Below are 16,678 nucleotides of genomic sequence, written 5' to 3' on the forward strand. Positions count from 1 at the left end.
AGTCCTTCAGACTCGATATCCTGCCAGTGAGGCTGCCACAATTTGTGTATTCATAAACACCATCAGTGAGATCTTGTCTGTTCCCTTCTGCGTGTCCCAGTGTATTAAAACAGGTTTATCTTTTTGGGTAGGGAGCAGCATTCCCCAGTTTTTATGAATTACTAAATGACATCACATTTCTTTACTGAAGATGTTTCCTGGCCGGATTTAGATACTTTAAAGCACAGATGTTTGCAAGACTTCATAATGTGCATATATAAAAAAATATAATTGCATGCAGATAACTCAAATATCAGAATACGTGCACTGCATTTAGAACAAGAAAGCAGCTTTCTCCTCAGCAGTCAATCTTAGATGTGTATGTAGAACTTTTTGTTGTTTAAACACATAACTTGGCATTTTCAACTAATCTGGAGACTGGATAACTTGTTTAGAGATAACCCTGTCAAAGAAAAGTTACTCCTGTAAAGCCATAACTACAACAGATCAGTTTAGTCATTTGTCCTGATCTGGCATATAAAGCTGTGGTCATTGCTGTGTGACATGTGATTGTTTTTTTGCAGCAATCATTTGGTCTGATGAATCCACTTAACGTTCCCTCTCTGAGCAGCTGCTTCTCCCTCAATCCACCTTTTGTCTTGTGATCCATCCATATAGCAGTGTTCTGTAATGGCCTGCAGAAATCGGCATCTTGTCTGGGAAAAATCGCAGCAGTTAAAGTTTCTCAAACCTTCTACTGCAAGCCTTGTTTCTTCAAATACGCAAGACGTTAATTAGCATGACAAAACTTAGAAATCTGGCATCTGAATGGAGGAACACCACCAGACATGATATGAACAGCAACGTTAGTATAAAGTTTTGAGTAAGTGCAGATGAAAGTCTCCATATCAATCACTTACCAAGGATCTGTTGTGGCAAGGAATCTCTCATGAGGAGTAAGGGATCTCTGCAGCAGACATGACCTTGAGAGGCGTCCCTGCTCAAGGGGAGATCCTATTGTGCAGCCAGCTGCCATGCAGAAGAGCTCAAAGGGCTCTTGGCCTGCTCACTATTTATGGGGTATGATGATGGACTGATAGTCATACTGGGTTTTGGTGCATGCTCTGTTGGCCCTCAGTTACTAAGCAAGATGTCTGTCAGTTTCGCCAGCACCCAGTTTAAGCTGATGTTGTAGTCAGTCTCTGCATCAGCAAGGCCTTGGGTACAACAGCCAGTGTTTGTGCCAGGTAGTGGCCAGACTGAAGGTGGGTGGGGAGTGTGGGAAGCACACCAACACACCGAGTTATTCTGAATCTCCTAAGGACCAAGTTAACTTAGCTCATGCAGGACAGTGTGTTGTTACAGCTAGGTTACTTCCAGTACCAGATCTGGCTCAGTTATATCTACACCGCGCTGCAGTTTGAAGCATAGATATACCTGCTGTTGCAAAATATGCCCACCACAATTAATGGGAAATGTCCTTTAGGGTGTGCTTTCTGAGGGTGCCCTCCAGAAGCAGAGAAGGACAGATAACAAGCACAGAAGTAAAGGACAAATATAAGCTCAGATGTCCTCAGGTAATAATTATTTGACTCTGGAGAAGACAGCAGAACTGGATCTTACTCAATTTCGCTGAGCTCCTTCTGCCAAGAAGCCAAGCCCAAGGATAAAGGTACTTGAACTTGCTATAAATTGTGGTCCATGTTTGCAGAGATGTGAGAAAGTCATAGTGTCACAGTGGATGCTATGCTGCCTCTTGAACTGATTATTAGTGCAATACTCATAACCTTATCAGCCATGGTCTAGTAGGCTATCAAACAGCAATATGCTATATTGGTGCTTCAAATATGGAGCTTTCAGTGGAAAAGTAATAGCATAAATGAAAACCAATGCTTCTCACCTGCTAAATAGATACTATGCTTCAGTATTCTTTTTTTCTAAATCATCACTTTCTTGCAAATTATATGAATTCAGCACACTGGAAATGAAGGCATATTGAAATATGTGTTATCCTGTAACATCTAGCAAATAAGGTCACTAACTCATCCTTCTAGTATCCTTTCTTGGAAAAGAGACTATGTAGTAAATAGGAGTCTCTTGAATGGTCAAGTTGCTTATGTAAAAGGAGAGCAGAAGAGCTTCGTTAATACAATTATTTTAAAAAAAGGTTGTCATTTAAAGCAATTGGTATTTAAAAATGTTCTTGGTAATGTTTCTGTTCTATAAAAATATTTTTTCTTAGTTAGTAGAAGGCAAGAAATGTTTTTAATTTCCTGCTTTATTCCATAAGCCTCAGCCAAGCTGCTCAGTTGTGGTACAGTACTAGAAAAACTGATAACCTCGGGAATACTGACTAAAAAGCTGCTTTGTTGCTGGGATTTTTATTATGTTAAGGGAAATCCAGAATTTGTGGTCTATTTTCTAGTTTGAACTTGCACTAAAATTTCCGTTCATCATGTGCAGTTGAGAAAACACCAAGATCTGGTCTCAGCCATTAATTCACACTAAACCAGGTAAATAGCTGAGTGTAGTAAATCTCAATGGACTTTTTTATTTTTGTTTTTTAAACCTTTATAATTCCCTTTTATTATTTATTTCCTTTCTAATTAGCTCAACAGACAAGCCATGTTTCTGAGTGTGATTTGATTACATCCAAAATTCCTGAAGCAATGTTTTCCTTTTCTGTATTTTTACACTTTAAATTTACTCAGTAGGCACCATTCAAACATTTTGATTTAGTTCAACATTTCAACTGTTATATAGTTACAAATAAGATCAAAATGCCATAGAGCTCTACTCAAAGCAATGACAATTTCATACCCTCCACTCACTTAGTGAAAATTGACCAGTCTAATTCTGTTGGATGATGGAAAATTAGGAAAGCCCAGGTTGTCCTTGTCCTAAAATAGAATTAGGCAACTCTTGCTGAAACACTTTTTCCAACTGCTTTGCAGATTCAAATTGATCAGATTTAGATTTGATTGGATTAGCTGCCTTTGTGGCAGTATATTCCGATCAGAAACACGTGAGAGGGATGCACAGTCTAAGCTGCTGTTGTTTGCTTAAGAGGATTCCTATATCCCTCAGTGGCATAAAATAAAAGCTGTGTCTATCATTTGACACAAATCAATTCAACTCCTTTCATCTGTGTTTTTTAAATATGTTGGTTCTTTATTTTTTCATATACCAGTGTCTAAAATTACAGGCGTGCATGCAGTAACTTTTCTGAGTATTTTTCTAGTTTCTTTACATGCAGTAACCATGCAACTGTGAATCACTGCTAGACAGAAGTGGAGTTCCTGTAATACTTCTTCATTTTCAGCAGAAGCACTCAGATTTTAAAAAAAAAAAAGGAGAAAAAAAAAAAAGATAATTTTCTTATGACCATACGGGTCATAGATGGTAATTTGCTTACTGTTAGTATAAAAATATAACAAGAAATTTTTCTTTTTTATTGTTTCAGGGAACTTTCATTACCAAAGAAAAATGTTTTTTAAAATTAGCTGAAAATAAGGCTGCTTGGTAAAGGGTAATAATATCAAGTACTTGGAAAAAATAGGCAGTTAAAAGGAGTTTATTACATTTGTAATATCGTTTTCCTTGTACATAAATCAGGCCAAATGGCCCTTTTACTGCAGATATTCAGTAAGAGGGATACACACGTTATAGTCAAAGCTAATGTTCCCAATTGACACTTGTATGTTGGGATCATTCAGTTTCCATGAACGCAGATGAAGACATACAATTTATCTTGTTGACAAGTGGTAAAGCTCTACTAATACTGTATTTTTTCATAATGTCTGGATTTTTGTGTGTTCGCTCTTTTAAAAAATATATAAATAGTATTCTTAAACATTTTTTCTTAGTTATATCATTGCAATTCTAATCTTACATAATGCTGTTGAGTGAAAACAGAATATATGCCGTTGTTTGACATGCCAACTATTGCTATATTGCCAGAATAATTTTAATCCCAGCCATACCTATTTTTAGATATGTGCCTTAAGTGAACTAAATTAAATACTAAAATAACAATTCACTATATCCAGGTTAAATTATTGTTTCCTGAGACCCATCCCTTTTCTTTTCAAACTATTGGAACAATCTATAATGCTGGTGGAGAACTAGGCCTGGAAAAATTGTTTATAAGTGTAAATCTCAGTTGAATATGGATTATTTTGACCTGTGTTTTTCAAACTAATTGAAGTAACTAATTGAAGCAGAAAAACTTGTTACTAATTATATTTAACTGACACGTAACCTTCAGTGTCAGTACTGTCCTGTATAATCCCCCACCCTTTTTATTTTCTGTTTATAATAGCCTATCTAGATAAAATAGAATAATAAAGTCTTTTTATATAGTCATATCCTCAAAAATGTCTGAAACAGAATGAACCAACTTAAACATCCTTAAATGTTGCGCAGATTGCTCTTAATGGCAACAGAAGAAGAAAAAAGTACAGATTTGTTCTATTCTGGGATTATTTTTAGTTCCGTTAAGACAAAGCTAATGTAACATTTCCTATTTAAATCTTATTTTGAAGGTTAATTGGAACTTAATATAATGCATTAAAATGGTTCCCCTGTGTGAAGAGGAATTTCTCATGGAATGATGTAATCAAGATTAATTTTCTGTGATTTTGTCTCACCTGGTTGCTACCAAAGTATATAACATAGAAAATATGCCCTAAGAGAAGAAAACCAGTTCAATCATATTTGAGGGATTTTGTATGTCACTCAATATCTTCTAGTGCAACCGTATTTTTTTTTTTAAGTTATTCGTTTGTACTTCTGGACTTCTTTTAATTGCTTACATTCAAACATACAATAGCAAGCAAAACAAGGAGGTAAACTTCCAGATATTCTGTAATCTAATATAAAATCGCAATGTCTATTAATAATGTCTAATTTAAAGATAAATCGTAGACACATGTGGAGGTCAGATATTTAAATATGCTTATAATAAGAAATACAGGGAAATACAGGGAAGCTTTTTACTTTATCATTTTGTATCTTTTCAAGTCATATTCTACAATCTATGTCCTACAGGCTCTTCAATTCTCAGAAGAGCTTTTAAAGGACACACAAAAACTGAAACAAAAAATTGGAACTCCATCTTATTTGAGAAAACTGCCCCAAAACACCCCTGCTACCAAAGTAGAGAATGTCTAACCTTTCTCTAAATTAATGATCTTAAGGTAATGAGTTGCGACATGAAATATTTTCGTATCGGAATGGATCACTTCTTGGCTTCAGAGTCATAAAGGAAAAGCAATTGTCAGTAAGAAAACAGTACAAGAGAAAATGCTAGACCAGCCCAAGTAAGCAGTTGTGAATCAATTAAGACATGTTAAAAAAGTAATCCTGTTCAACAAGCATATTTCTAGAATTAAACTTGTTACAATTTTAGATACAAATTTCAAGCCTTTTCTTTCTACTTTTTCATTTAGTATAATTAAGTCTGTTTAAATGGACAGCTATTAAAAGAGCAGATCCTTTGTCCTTTAGTGGTTTTATTCTTAAAGAGGCCACAAAGCAACCCACAGCCGTATGTCACATTAAGTAGTCATTCAGCATATTGCTATATAAATTGCTCATGAATTATATATGAGAAAAAAAACATCCCAAGAATTATTGGAAGAGGTTTTGCTTGTGTCTACAAGCCTAACTAATAAAGCATTTCTTTTCTACATCATAGTCAGTTTTAAGATTCATATCGGTACTGTAGCAGCCTCCAGCTAGAATGAAAGTCATTCAGGAATAGTGTGGTTTCAATAAGGCATTCGCCATTTATTCATACCATTTTCCACTACTACCTGACCCATAATGCAAGTTATTGGAATAACAAAAAAGTATTGCAAATGATATTGCTAAGAGGAAATGGAGTCTGGTGATATTGAATGTGTACATGCAAAGGCTGTAGAAGGTACTCTAAGAGCCAGTACCACAATATAGAACAGAGTGAACCCTGTGTTAGCTGAAAATATATCTCTGCTTACTTTCCAGATTGGTGGGGGTGCAGGAAGAAAAAACTCAAACACGTTAACTGTTTATTTTTATTATTACTATTTTAGATGATGCATTTATATTCCATGACTTCTTATGCTAAATGATCAGAGCCCCATTAACTCTGCTTTGAACGTGAAAAGCTCTGATCTCCCAGATTTGGTATTTTTTTCATATTATAGTATGGTAGAGGATTAAAAGAGATCAGGCAAAGACTCTAAAAGTTTTAACAAAAACTTCTTATAAAAATAGTTGTATTTGATATTAGTTACTTGCGAAGCAGTCAATAATATAGAAATATTTGTTGTGTGTATTGCAGAATCTCTCTTCTGTGTATTTTGGGGGTTTCTCTGAGAAATTACTTCATTGCCTATCCCATTAAAAACTGCTTTCATGAAAAGACATTTTTCCTAACAGTTTATACAGCTGACCATAAACTAAACGTGGCTCAGTATGCCACATTCTGTAGCTTTTGTGTAAAGTCACACGTTGATGAGCGCTGACAGGGAAATGCCCATTGTTAAAACCCATCCAATGTTAGTAGAAATGTGGCATGAAACAGGTTGGACATGCGATAGCTGCTGGCACTTTGAATGTACTCTATTCAAGTGTGAGATTAGTAAAGCAGTTTGGGTTTTTTGTTTTGGTTTGTTTGGGATTTTTTTTGCATTGTGCTTAGCACAAGCTGGAAAAATCTAGTGCAATGGTCATTTCCTGCTGAGTCAGAATGCTGCAAAGCTGTTTGAATGTGAGTGCAGTGGTCCACTGGAGATGGTTGTTTCCTGGTCTATGCTGGAGAAGAGATTGCAGTTTGTTTGGGGAAGCCAGAAGTGATCAAAGAGCTTCTTTGAGTTTTCTGAAGGAAAGTATTTTGATATGTTTCTAAAACCCTTCTTTCAAAGCACAGTTTCTCTCTTTAGCTGCTTTGCTGTATTTTCTTTCCAAGCGAATTTCTAACATTTGTGAATATGTGGTTGCTGGAAGAGATAGCACTTCAGAGTGTTTAGCACATAATATTGAAAGAGGCTAGAAAATAACAGATCTGTAAAGATAACTCTGGATTACTTAGCAGAAGTAATTTTAGTAAATGGGATTTACCCAATATATTTCTCTAAACAGAAATCTTAGCATATGGGTATTTCCATCCAAACCAGAGAAGTTGGACTACTTCCTCTCTTTTAGCAGAATCAGACTGAAAGGTCACCCAGCTGTATTCCTGCTTTACTACTAATTTTGTTTCCCTCCCTTCCACCAGTTTTTCCCTGTGTGGAGGAGAATAGACATTTCCTTGCAAGTGAACCTTTGCAAGGACTTCTTTTTCTTGGAAAGTAAGTCTCTATGTATTTATTTCTCTCTCTGTACTTTTTTCCTTCTCCTGTTCCCTAAATACACTTGGCTTGCATTTAGAAGAAACACTTTGAAAACCTTTCAGAATATCACTTTGGGTAGCTCTATGGATGATGATATCATATGCAAGTTAATCTTTGACCTTGTGTTAATTTGCGAATATTTCACATATAACCTATGATTACATTAACAGAAAAGAAGTGTTAGAGATAAAGGATAAAAGGTTGGCTTGATAAACTGGGCAAGGATGATCTTTCATTAGAGAAGGGAAGCACGAATTTCCCATTTTCTTTGCCAGGCCAGCATGACTGAGCTTTGATATTGAGAGTTTCATCTACAACTAATTGTTTCTGGCCCTTCGTAAGCACATTTTGCCTGCAGAATGTTTGATAGACAAGTGCAAAGAGCAGCTGTAACACACTGCACAGCCCATTCACCTCACTCCACACCTGGAATGAAACCCTGCAGCCTGCTTCCAAGCCATGATTAGTAGCAAACTGACGGATGGACAACGGCTCGTTCAGGCTGGTGTAGTCCATTGCGCTCTGTCTGGCCATGTCTGGGGTGGCACACAAAAACGTGCTGTTTTTATTCAGTCTGGTTCTGTGGGTGGCCTTCTCTTGCTCTAAGGGGGTGATACTCCCCCTGCTTCTGGGACAGCCCTCCAGCAGGCTGCTGGATCTCTGCAGAGGCTGCTGTCATTCTTCTGCCATCTGGTTGGCTTGCCTCTCTGTCTTCAGCTTTTCTCCCTTTTTAGTAAAAAGGTCAAGTAGATCAGACTTCAAGGTACAGGCCAGGTGGCATGGAGAAGAGAGGGAGTTGGAGTAGCACCAGGACTAAAGTGAACAGGAATGATGGATTCATTGCTGCAATCCATACCAAGACAGAACTCTTACAAAAGACAAGTGCTTGTCACAGAATAATAGATCTGCTTGTTCTTGGGTAAAGTGCAATGGATGCTGTTATCATTGAACACATCTAGCTTTTTTTATATTTTGCTCTGAAAGCTGCTGTTCATAATAGCCACAGGAATGAAAGGTTCTGCAATTGGACTGTGTTGATCCCATCAGAAATGTTCTGTGGAAGACAGAATAGCAAAAGGTATCTAGGCTTTCGTATAGCAATGAATTCATATGTAAAATGAAAGAGTGATCATCTACAAGACATGTTTAGCTACACAAGCAACTGTCGGCCTGATACCGCAGTCAAAAAAGGGAAAAAGCTGCTCATACAGACCACATAACGTGAATTAAGGATACCAGAACATTGAATCATGGAATAATCATAATAATAAAAAAGTGTCTTAAAGAGAAGGGGAAGACAAAACACAAACACGCTCCCTTTTTCTGCATACTACTGCAGCTTCTCTTGCTTTCAATACACGCAACAAGCAGATGTATGTGAATTGCTACCTTTTTGGTGGGGAACTGGAATTCAGAGGAGCACCAGTTGATCTGTTCCCTATTTTAATTCCTTATTCTGCCAGTTTCTAGTAAATATTCACCTGGGATACATCTAAAAGACAAGGCAGAAAATCTTAGACAACAGAATAGAAGTTGCTTGAAGGAATAATAGTTGGCCATATTTCTCAAGAAATTTCTAATTTTCTCAAGAAATTGGGTCAATTTGAAGTCAAATTTCATTTAATTTTTTCAGTTTTCTAATATTTTTCCATGTCTTTGGTTGGAGAGCTTTTTAGGGTATGTGGCATATTAAGCTCAAAAAAGTGTCAGTCTTCAACATAGAAAAAATGAGTGGGAAAGTAGGTATTGAGGAAAAAAAATAGAAAATTGCCTAAGAAATCAGGTAAGAGAATAAGACGGAAGCAGCATCTAAACATAACAGATCTGAGAGGGTAAAAAGAAAAGAAGTCTGAATATTAATAGGAATTAGTGGACAAATTTTTGTTTTCAAAGGAAAGGATGTATAAATGCAAAGTAGTAGTCAGTGCAAATCACACTAGAACACATAAGGAAAAATGCAACATCTAAATCAAAGAAAAAGGCAAACGATCAATGATGTTTTAATGTGTCAATACGTTTTGAAGAGGCTGTGAAGAGAGAAGTGTGATGAAAGTGTCTCTATTGTACAGTACATACAGTAAAAAGTTTGAAAATAATTCATAGAATAGCTTGTGAATGAAACTACAATACGAGGATCGTTGTTGTCTGGAAATGAAGGAAATGATCCTAATTTGCTATTTGGGACTTGGAACAGAGTCGTTACTCTTTCTATTAATGCTAAATTTGGCAATGTGGTGCCAGTCTACAGGAAGGGCAGGAAGGAGGATCCAGGGAATTACAGGCCTGTCAGTCTGACCTCAGTGCCAGGGAAGCTCATGGGGCAGATAATCCTGAGTGCCATCACAAGGCACGTACAGGACAGCCAGGTGATCAGATAACCCAGTCAGCATGGGTTTATGAAAGGCAGGTTCTGCTTGACTAGCCTGATTTCCGTCTGTGATAAGATAATCCACTTAGTGGACAAGAGAGAGGCTGTGGATGTTGTTTACTTGGACTTGAGCAAAACATTTGATGCTGTTTCCCACAGCCATCTCCTGGAGAAACTGGCTGCTCATGGCTTGGGCTGATGTGCTGTTTGTTGGGTGAAAACCAGGCTGGATCATGGGGCCCAAAGGGCCGTGGTGAATGGAGTTGAATCCAGTTGGAGGCTGGTCACAGGTGGTGTCCCCCAGGGCTCAGTACTGGGGCCAGTTTTGTTTAACATTTTTATTAATGATCTTGGTGAAGGGATCGAAGGCAGCCTCAGTAAGTCTGCAGAGGACAGCAAGTTGGGTAGGAAGGCCCTGCAGAGGGATCTGGATAGGCTGGACCAATGGGCCACATCTAGTTGCACGGCATTCAACAAGGCTAAATGCCAGGTGCTGCACTTGGGTCATAACAACCCCATGCAGCTATATAGACATGAGGAAGAGTGGCTGAAAAAGTTGCCTGGAAGAAAAGGACCAGGGGTTACTGGTCGACAGCCAGCTGATAGTATGGCCATCAGGACTAGGGAGGTGATCGTCCCTCTGTACTTGGCTCTGGTGAGGCCGCACCTCAAATGCTGTGTTTGGTTTTGGGCCCCTCACTGCAAGAAAGATACTGAGGTACTGGAATGTGTTCAGAAAGTAGCAAGAAGATGGTGAAGGGACTAGAAAGCAACATATAGGAGGAGCGGCTGAGGGAACTGGGACAGTTTATTCTGGAGAAGAGGAAGCTGAGGGGAGACCTTATTGCTCTCTACAGCTGCCTGAAAGGAGGTTGCAGCAAGGAGGGTGTTGGTCCCTTTCCTCAGATGCCAAGCGATAAGGGGCAAGGCAAGGGCCTCAAGTTGTGTCAGGTGAGGCTTGCTTTGGATATGAGGAAGAATTTCTTCACTGAAAGGGCGGTTAGGCCCTGGAATAGGCTGCTCAGGGAGGTGGTGGAGTTGCCATCCCTGGAGGTATTTAAGAAATGTGTGAACATGGCAATTAGGGATATGGTGTATTAGTGGGACACAATGGGTCAGGTTGATGGTTGGAGTTGATCTTAAGGGACTTGTCCAATCTAAATGATTCTATGTTACTGATCTGAGTTCACCTCAGGCACAGAAAATTAATGATACTCGTGATGTGAAAGTTCAAAACTATAGCTTTGTTTGTTGGCTTTTTTCTTAACTTTTCAGCAGTACCTTGCCTTCATGTGGGTTGGCATTTCATTTTCTTAGGTCTGTTTTGTGGTGGTTTGTTGTTTTTTTTTTTCATCCTTTGGTATGTTAGTATCTGATGACATTTATATATGCCGAAAAGTTATCTAAAAGATGATATTTGGAATGAAATAAAAAGGGTAGTGGAATGAAGAAGGAATCCTGTAGTGTAACGAAGGATAAAGGGTAGGTTATAAGAACAGTAGGAGACGTACTTTTTGTCTTGTAGAAGATATTTACACTCTGAAAGTTATGGATCAACCTTCTTATGTTTGCATTGCCTAATTTGTGGAGCACACTACAAATATAGCCACAGTATGAATAATAAAAACAATGGTGAGGTAGAGATGAAAACTAAAAACACTAAAATAAGGTGGAAGAGGCAGATTTTTTTTTAATGAATGGGATGGGGGCAATGTCTGTTATAAATTCTTACAGAAATATGTTTTTTCTTCACTATGTTGTCCTTTTTTTTTTTCTTCTCATCAGTGCATTGTCTGTAGTGTTAACATCTTTGTTTTAAAATCCAGGAAGTGAGTTTTAAAAATTCAGTCACTAATAGACCTAATATTGTGCAGAGCATTAAGAGACAGAATGGCAAATACTCCAAGCACAGTAAAAACAAAAAGCCCATGAAAGAAATTTTACTATACATTGTGGTTGGCAGGTAAAATGCATTGATGAAAAGAGCATATGGCTTGAAAGAGGGAACTTTTTGCCTTGTAGGAGTGAGTAAAAATTTACTAAGGAGGTCATAAATTATACTGGAAGGAACCAACCATTTACTAAAACCAAGAGTCAAGAAACAAGTTTATTGAAAGAGAGACACTTCTTTCATATTGCATGTGCCTGCAGTTTACTGGTAATACAAGAGGCAGTTGGACCCAAGTGCTGACCCATTACCAGGGCAAGTTTCTTGCTACAAAGAGTACCCTGGCAGTGAAGGAGAGAGCTTGAAAGCCTGCAAAATTGCAGTGCCACACCTGTCTTTGTGAGGAAGCATCTGCTTGAATCTGGGAGAAGTTTAATCCTCTGGCAGACATTGCCATTGTGTGAATGCTGGTAATTATAGCTCCCTGTAGCCCTGGTTAATGTTTTGTTTTTAATACACGGATTATTTCCTGAAGTCACGAAAATGTGTGGTTACATAATATGACAAAACATTTGTTACGGGAGGCTGATGTGTCTGGTGGCAAAAACACTGCACAGGATGGGAGTGCAGCAGAGCAAGCATGCCACAGGCCACTCCTTAGCAGAGGTGTGAAACAGCTGTCACAGCCATAAAACTCTTGGAAGCCAGTACATCTGGAAAATGCCCTTGAGAGACACGTTAGTCTTCACCCTAGCGTTTTCATGATCTATGATCAGCTCTGTGTTTAGCAGCTATGTGAATAGACAGAAAAAGGAGTTGTTCCTCAAGCAGCAAAATTAGTAAAGCCTGATCGTTTACAAATTTGACATATCTCCCCATATACTTCCTTACAGTAGCTCCAGTCTTTTTCTGTGTCCCCTTCTCCCCCTAAAACTCCTCATTGCTCCAGAATATCACCAGTTTCCTCCTGTGTTGTGCTCTCTACTTGAACATCAGGCAGCACATGGCCTGTTCAGAGCAGAAGCTGGCTGTGTGCTGATTGACCATTGCCCTCCAGGAAGAGTGATTGTTCTGAACCTCTCCTCCCTCCTCTACCCAACTTCTAGTGTTCACTACTTTTTTAGAAACTTAATTATCTTCACTACTGCTGCACCTCATCCAATTTGTTTGAAATTGGACAGCAGGTTCAAAAGTTATTGAGAAAGACAAAAAGCACCAGAGGCTAGATCTCATTTCCTTAGGAAACCAGGGTTTAAACAAGCAGTCACAGGTCCGTAATTAGATTGCATCTTCTGCTGAGAATTTCGTAGGCTGAGGGAATCTAAGTTACTCACAAAGAAGTTTTATCAGCATGACTGCCACATAGGTCTCATATGCCATGGAAAAAAATGACTGGGGAGGTATATTTAGCAAAGGAAGCTAAGCTTATAAAAAGTATAACTCCCTTGTTTCACCTGCTTTTTCCCTTTTTTATTCCCACAGAAATTCCATGTTGTCTTTTTCAAATGGATGACTGGCTAAGAGAGGACATACAGTACAAAATCCCTAGCAGAAGCTGAAAATGGATGACTTCTACTGATGCTTTTTGATAGCTTCATCTCCTCTTTTCCTGTTTGAGATGGGTGATACGACCATCAGGAAAAAGTTCTAAAATAAGCCTGAGTGACATCTTTATCCCTTGACTCCTCTTTCCACAAATCTACAAATCACCAGAAGAAATGACCAGTCAACTACCAGAGGAGTCTGTGGAAACCCAGAGCTCAGATGAGCTTGAGTGCAAGATCTGCTACAACCGCTACAACCTGCGACAGAGAAAACCAAAAGTGCTGGAGTGTTGTCACAGAGTGTGTGCCAAATGCCTTTGCAAGATCATAGACTTTGGTGATTCTCCTCAAGGAGTCATAGTGTGCCCTTTTTGCAGGTTTGAAACGTGCCTGCCAGACGATGAGGTTAGTAGTCTTCCTGATGACAATAACATCCTTCTGAATCTAGCTTGCGGGGGAAAGGGGAAGAAGTGCCTACCAGACAACCCAACAGAACTGTTGCTGACTCCCAAAAGGTTGGCATCTCTGGTCAGCCCTTCTCACACTTCTTCTAATTGCCTGGTTATAACAATCATGGAAGTACAAAGAGAAAGTCCCCAGACTCTGAACTCAACGCCTGTGGTGGAATTTTACAGGCCTACAAGTTTTGACTCTGTTGCAACCGTGTCCCACAACTGGACAGTGTGGAACTGCACATCTTTGCTCTTCCAGACCTCAATTCGGGTGCTAGTTTGGTTGCTAGGTTTGCTGTACTTTAGTTCCTTGCCTTTAGGGATTTACTTACTGGTATCTAAGAAAGTCACCCTTGGGGTTGTCTTTGTAAGCCTTGTTCCTTCGAGCCTTGTTATTCTCATGGTTTATGGCTTTTGCCAGTGTGTTTGCCATGAATTTCTAGACTGCATGTCTTCTTGATAACAAATACAGTGAAATAAGATGCATTGCCACGTGTAGCATTGTTGATTTAGCCTGTCTCTGTATTCTTATCTATTCTTATTGTTGTCCATCCCACTAAATGGAAGCAGTGACCCTTTTTACATGGTCCTTTTTTATTTGATTATTTATTGTTTTTTGTTTGTTTTATGTTTTAGCTAAGTGTTGGGCATAAAATTTACATGCTGATTTTAATGGTCTGGGTTGTAGAAAGGCATAAAGGAAATTTGGTGCCTGCTGCTGCTGCCACTATTCGGATGAGTAGCTCTTTGCTTTGTATTGGCTTGATCATGTAAGTTAAGGCTGTAGGATCTGCCCTAGAAGAAATTAGTACAACAGGCACCTTCCAGTTCAGAGTACAGCATCTCTTAATGCAAAGCATCTCATGCTCTGGAATATCTGTCATTTCTGGTAGCAAATGAAGTCACTTTGTTAGTTAATACTAGAAGAAGAAGAACTTATCGTTTCTTTTTCCAGTTCTTGTTATAGCAAAAATATTTGTGGGATGCCCAGTGGTCAAAGATTTTTTGTGTTCTGATATATGAGGAACCTTTTTTCCCCCCATGCTCAAACAGAAGCCCACTTTACTTGTACTGTAGTTGCAGCTTCATCTGAGAAACTCCTGATAAAGAGTACTTTTAGGGACCCAGCCACACATTTGCTCTCTTCTAGGGGTGCTTTTTAAGTGTGAATACACCTTAGTTTTTCTTTGAGGGTTCAGAGATCTGCAGGCTTCTCCATCTGTGTTCCATAATGATTACCCTCCCTCCCAGCATTTCCACCACCACACAACATTTCCAACCCTTTAGTCCTTGTGATAGATTGTCTGACCAATTTCATGCGCAACTACTTTTGGGTAGTTAATGTGGAAAATTTCCCTTATGTGACTTCAGCTGTCACGATAGATCTTTATTCCTCATCATTAGGAAATGAACCTACAATGACTAATACACATTTCAGAAAAAATCTGAAATGGTTAACGTGGCTTTTTATTTGTTTTTGTTGTTTTGTTTGCTTTCTGAGCTCACAGAATAGGCACTGTAAGGAGGTAGTGTGACTTTGGGGAGGATTCTGTTTAGTGCGTTGTCCATAATGTTTAATACCCTGAACTCCCTCTGTCACCCTTGTGAGTTGACAGCACCCTAGGTATGGCAATTAGCCTGACTGGACTAGTTGAGTTCAGAAGAATTACTGATGATTTACCATTCCACAAATACAATCAGGCCCTGTAAGGTTTGCTTTTACGTTGCATGGTTTAGGCTACTTTTTCCAACTACTGGAAGAGCGTAAAAATAAGAAATGTTTAATGCTTGTGTGTATAACTAGGTCTAGTCAACACCACAGCTGCAACCTCATTTTTCTGAGCACAGCAGGGTGAAAACTGAGAAGAAGCAGTTGATCAGTGCAAGCACAGCTTTTGGATCAGGCGCACGATTTAGTAATCTCAAGGCAATGTAAGAGGGAGACGGGTTGGCTGCGTGAAGACTGAATGTATGGCCTAACAACATATTCTTAGAGCAAACTGACTTTGGTAAGAATGAGAAATGCCAACAGGAAAAGGAGATTATAAGTGGTTGTTGTGTCTATCAATGGGATTTGAAGTCAAGTTGGTCCAATTTTTGTAGATGGTACAGGTGGTGTCTACGGTTTAATTCCTATTGAAATCATGGGGAAAATGTGAAAATGTGAAGGTCCTGCTTTTCTTGACACTCGAGTTTATAATAGTGCATATATATGTGTGTGTATGTATATATAGACACATATGTAAGAAGAAAATATATAGCAAAATAATAGTTTTCAAGTGTGTGGAGTTACAGAGCTGTGTACTGAATGATGAAAGGAAATGTTTCAGACTTTTCTGTAATCACTTGATAACAATTAGAACTAAAATACTTTCAGAATTCCTAGAAATGACTATTCCGAAGTAATTGTTTTTAATGTTTGTTGTAAAGCACATATGGTTAGAAGAGCTGTCATCTCCAATCCAGGTATACTGCAAGGTTTGACTCATCTATGAACTCATACATTTTAAATATCCAATAACAATCATGTCAAAAAAAAAGCAAGAAAGAGAAATCTATGTGATTTACTAGTACTTCATAACTTTGGGAGAAGATGTATTTGTAGTGTTAGGGCTTTATGTATTTTAGGGTTTGTTCAATTTGTCTGAATATAATATCTCTAATAAAGGGCTGGCTAATACAGGAAGTAGGTTTTGCAAATGTGTGATGTATCTGTTTTACCTCTGTACAATGTGTCTGCAGTGCTACCTGTTGTCTTTCCCTTTTTTTTTTTTTATTCCATTTGATTATGATTATTTTAGCTCCATCATCAGTTATTTTGTACTCTGTTTTAAAACAGAGCCTAATCTTGGCAGGATTGCACTGGTTACATATCACAGCACAAATAAATACACTTGTTATTATACTTCACTATTTTTAAGACTGCCACACAGTTAAATTTATGCTGTTATTTTAGACTGTGCTGCAATACTAATCCACTCAAAAATGTGAGTGCAGGAAAACATACTGATTGTGTAGCTATTCCCTTGCTCAGCCAGAGCACGTTATTAAAGCTTCAGTCTCATAAAATT

At 38.4% G+C, this 16,678-nt stretch overlaps 1 protein-coding gene across 13 annotated transcripts in view; it reads left to right on the forward strand.

The window, feature by feature from the left end:
• The window catches only part of RNF182 (ring finger protein 182), a 74,603-nt gene extending 58,310 nt beyond the window's left edge, over positions 1 to 16,293 (forward strand). For 5 of the 13 annotated variants that reach the window (XM_083822828.1, XM_083822825.1, XM_083822823.1 and 2 more), the window contains one exon: positions 13,094 to 16,293. In XM_083822828.1, coding sequence (XP_083678954.1) covers positions 13,330 to 14,067 — 738 coding nt within the window. In that variant the 5' untranslated portion in view covers positions 13,094 to 13,329 and the 3' untranslated portion in view covers positions 14,068 to 16,293. Of the gene's footprint in view, positions 1 to 563; positions 863 to 1,465; positions 1,652 to 13,093 lie in introns of all 13 variants that reach the window. The other 8 variants (XM_083822834.1, XM_083822835.1, XM_083822824.1 and 5 more) reach the window with 4 other exon arrangements.
• Positions 16,294 to 16,678: the final 385 nt, after the last annotated feature.

Source organism: Anser anser (assembly GCF_964211835.1).
Source record: "Anser anser genome assembly, chromosome: 2".
Lineage (NCBI taxonomy): Eukaryota > Metazoa > Chordata > Aves > Anseriformes > Anatidae > Anser > Anser anser.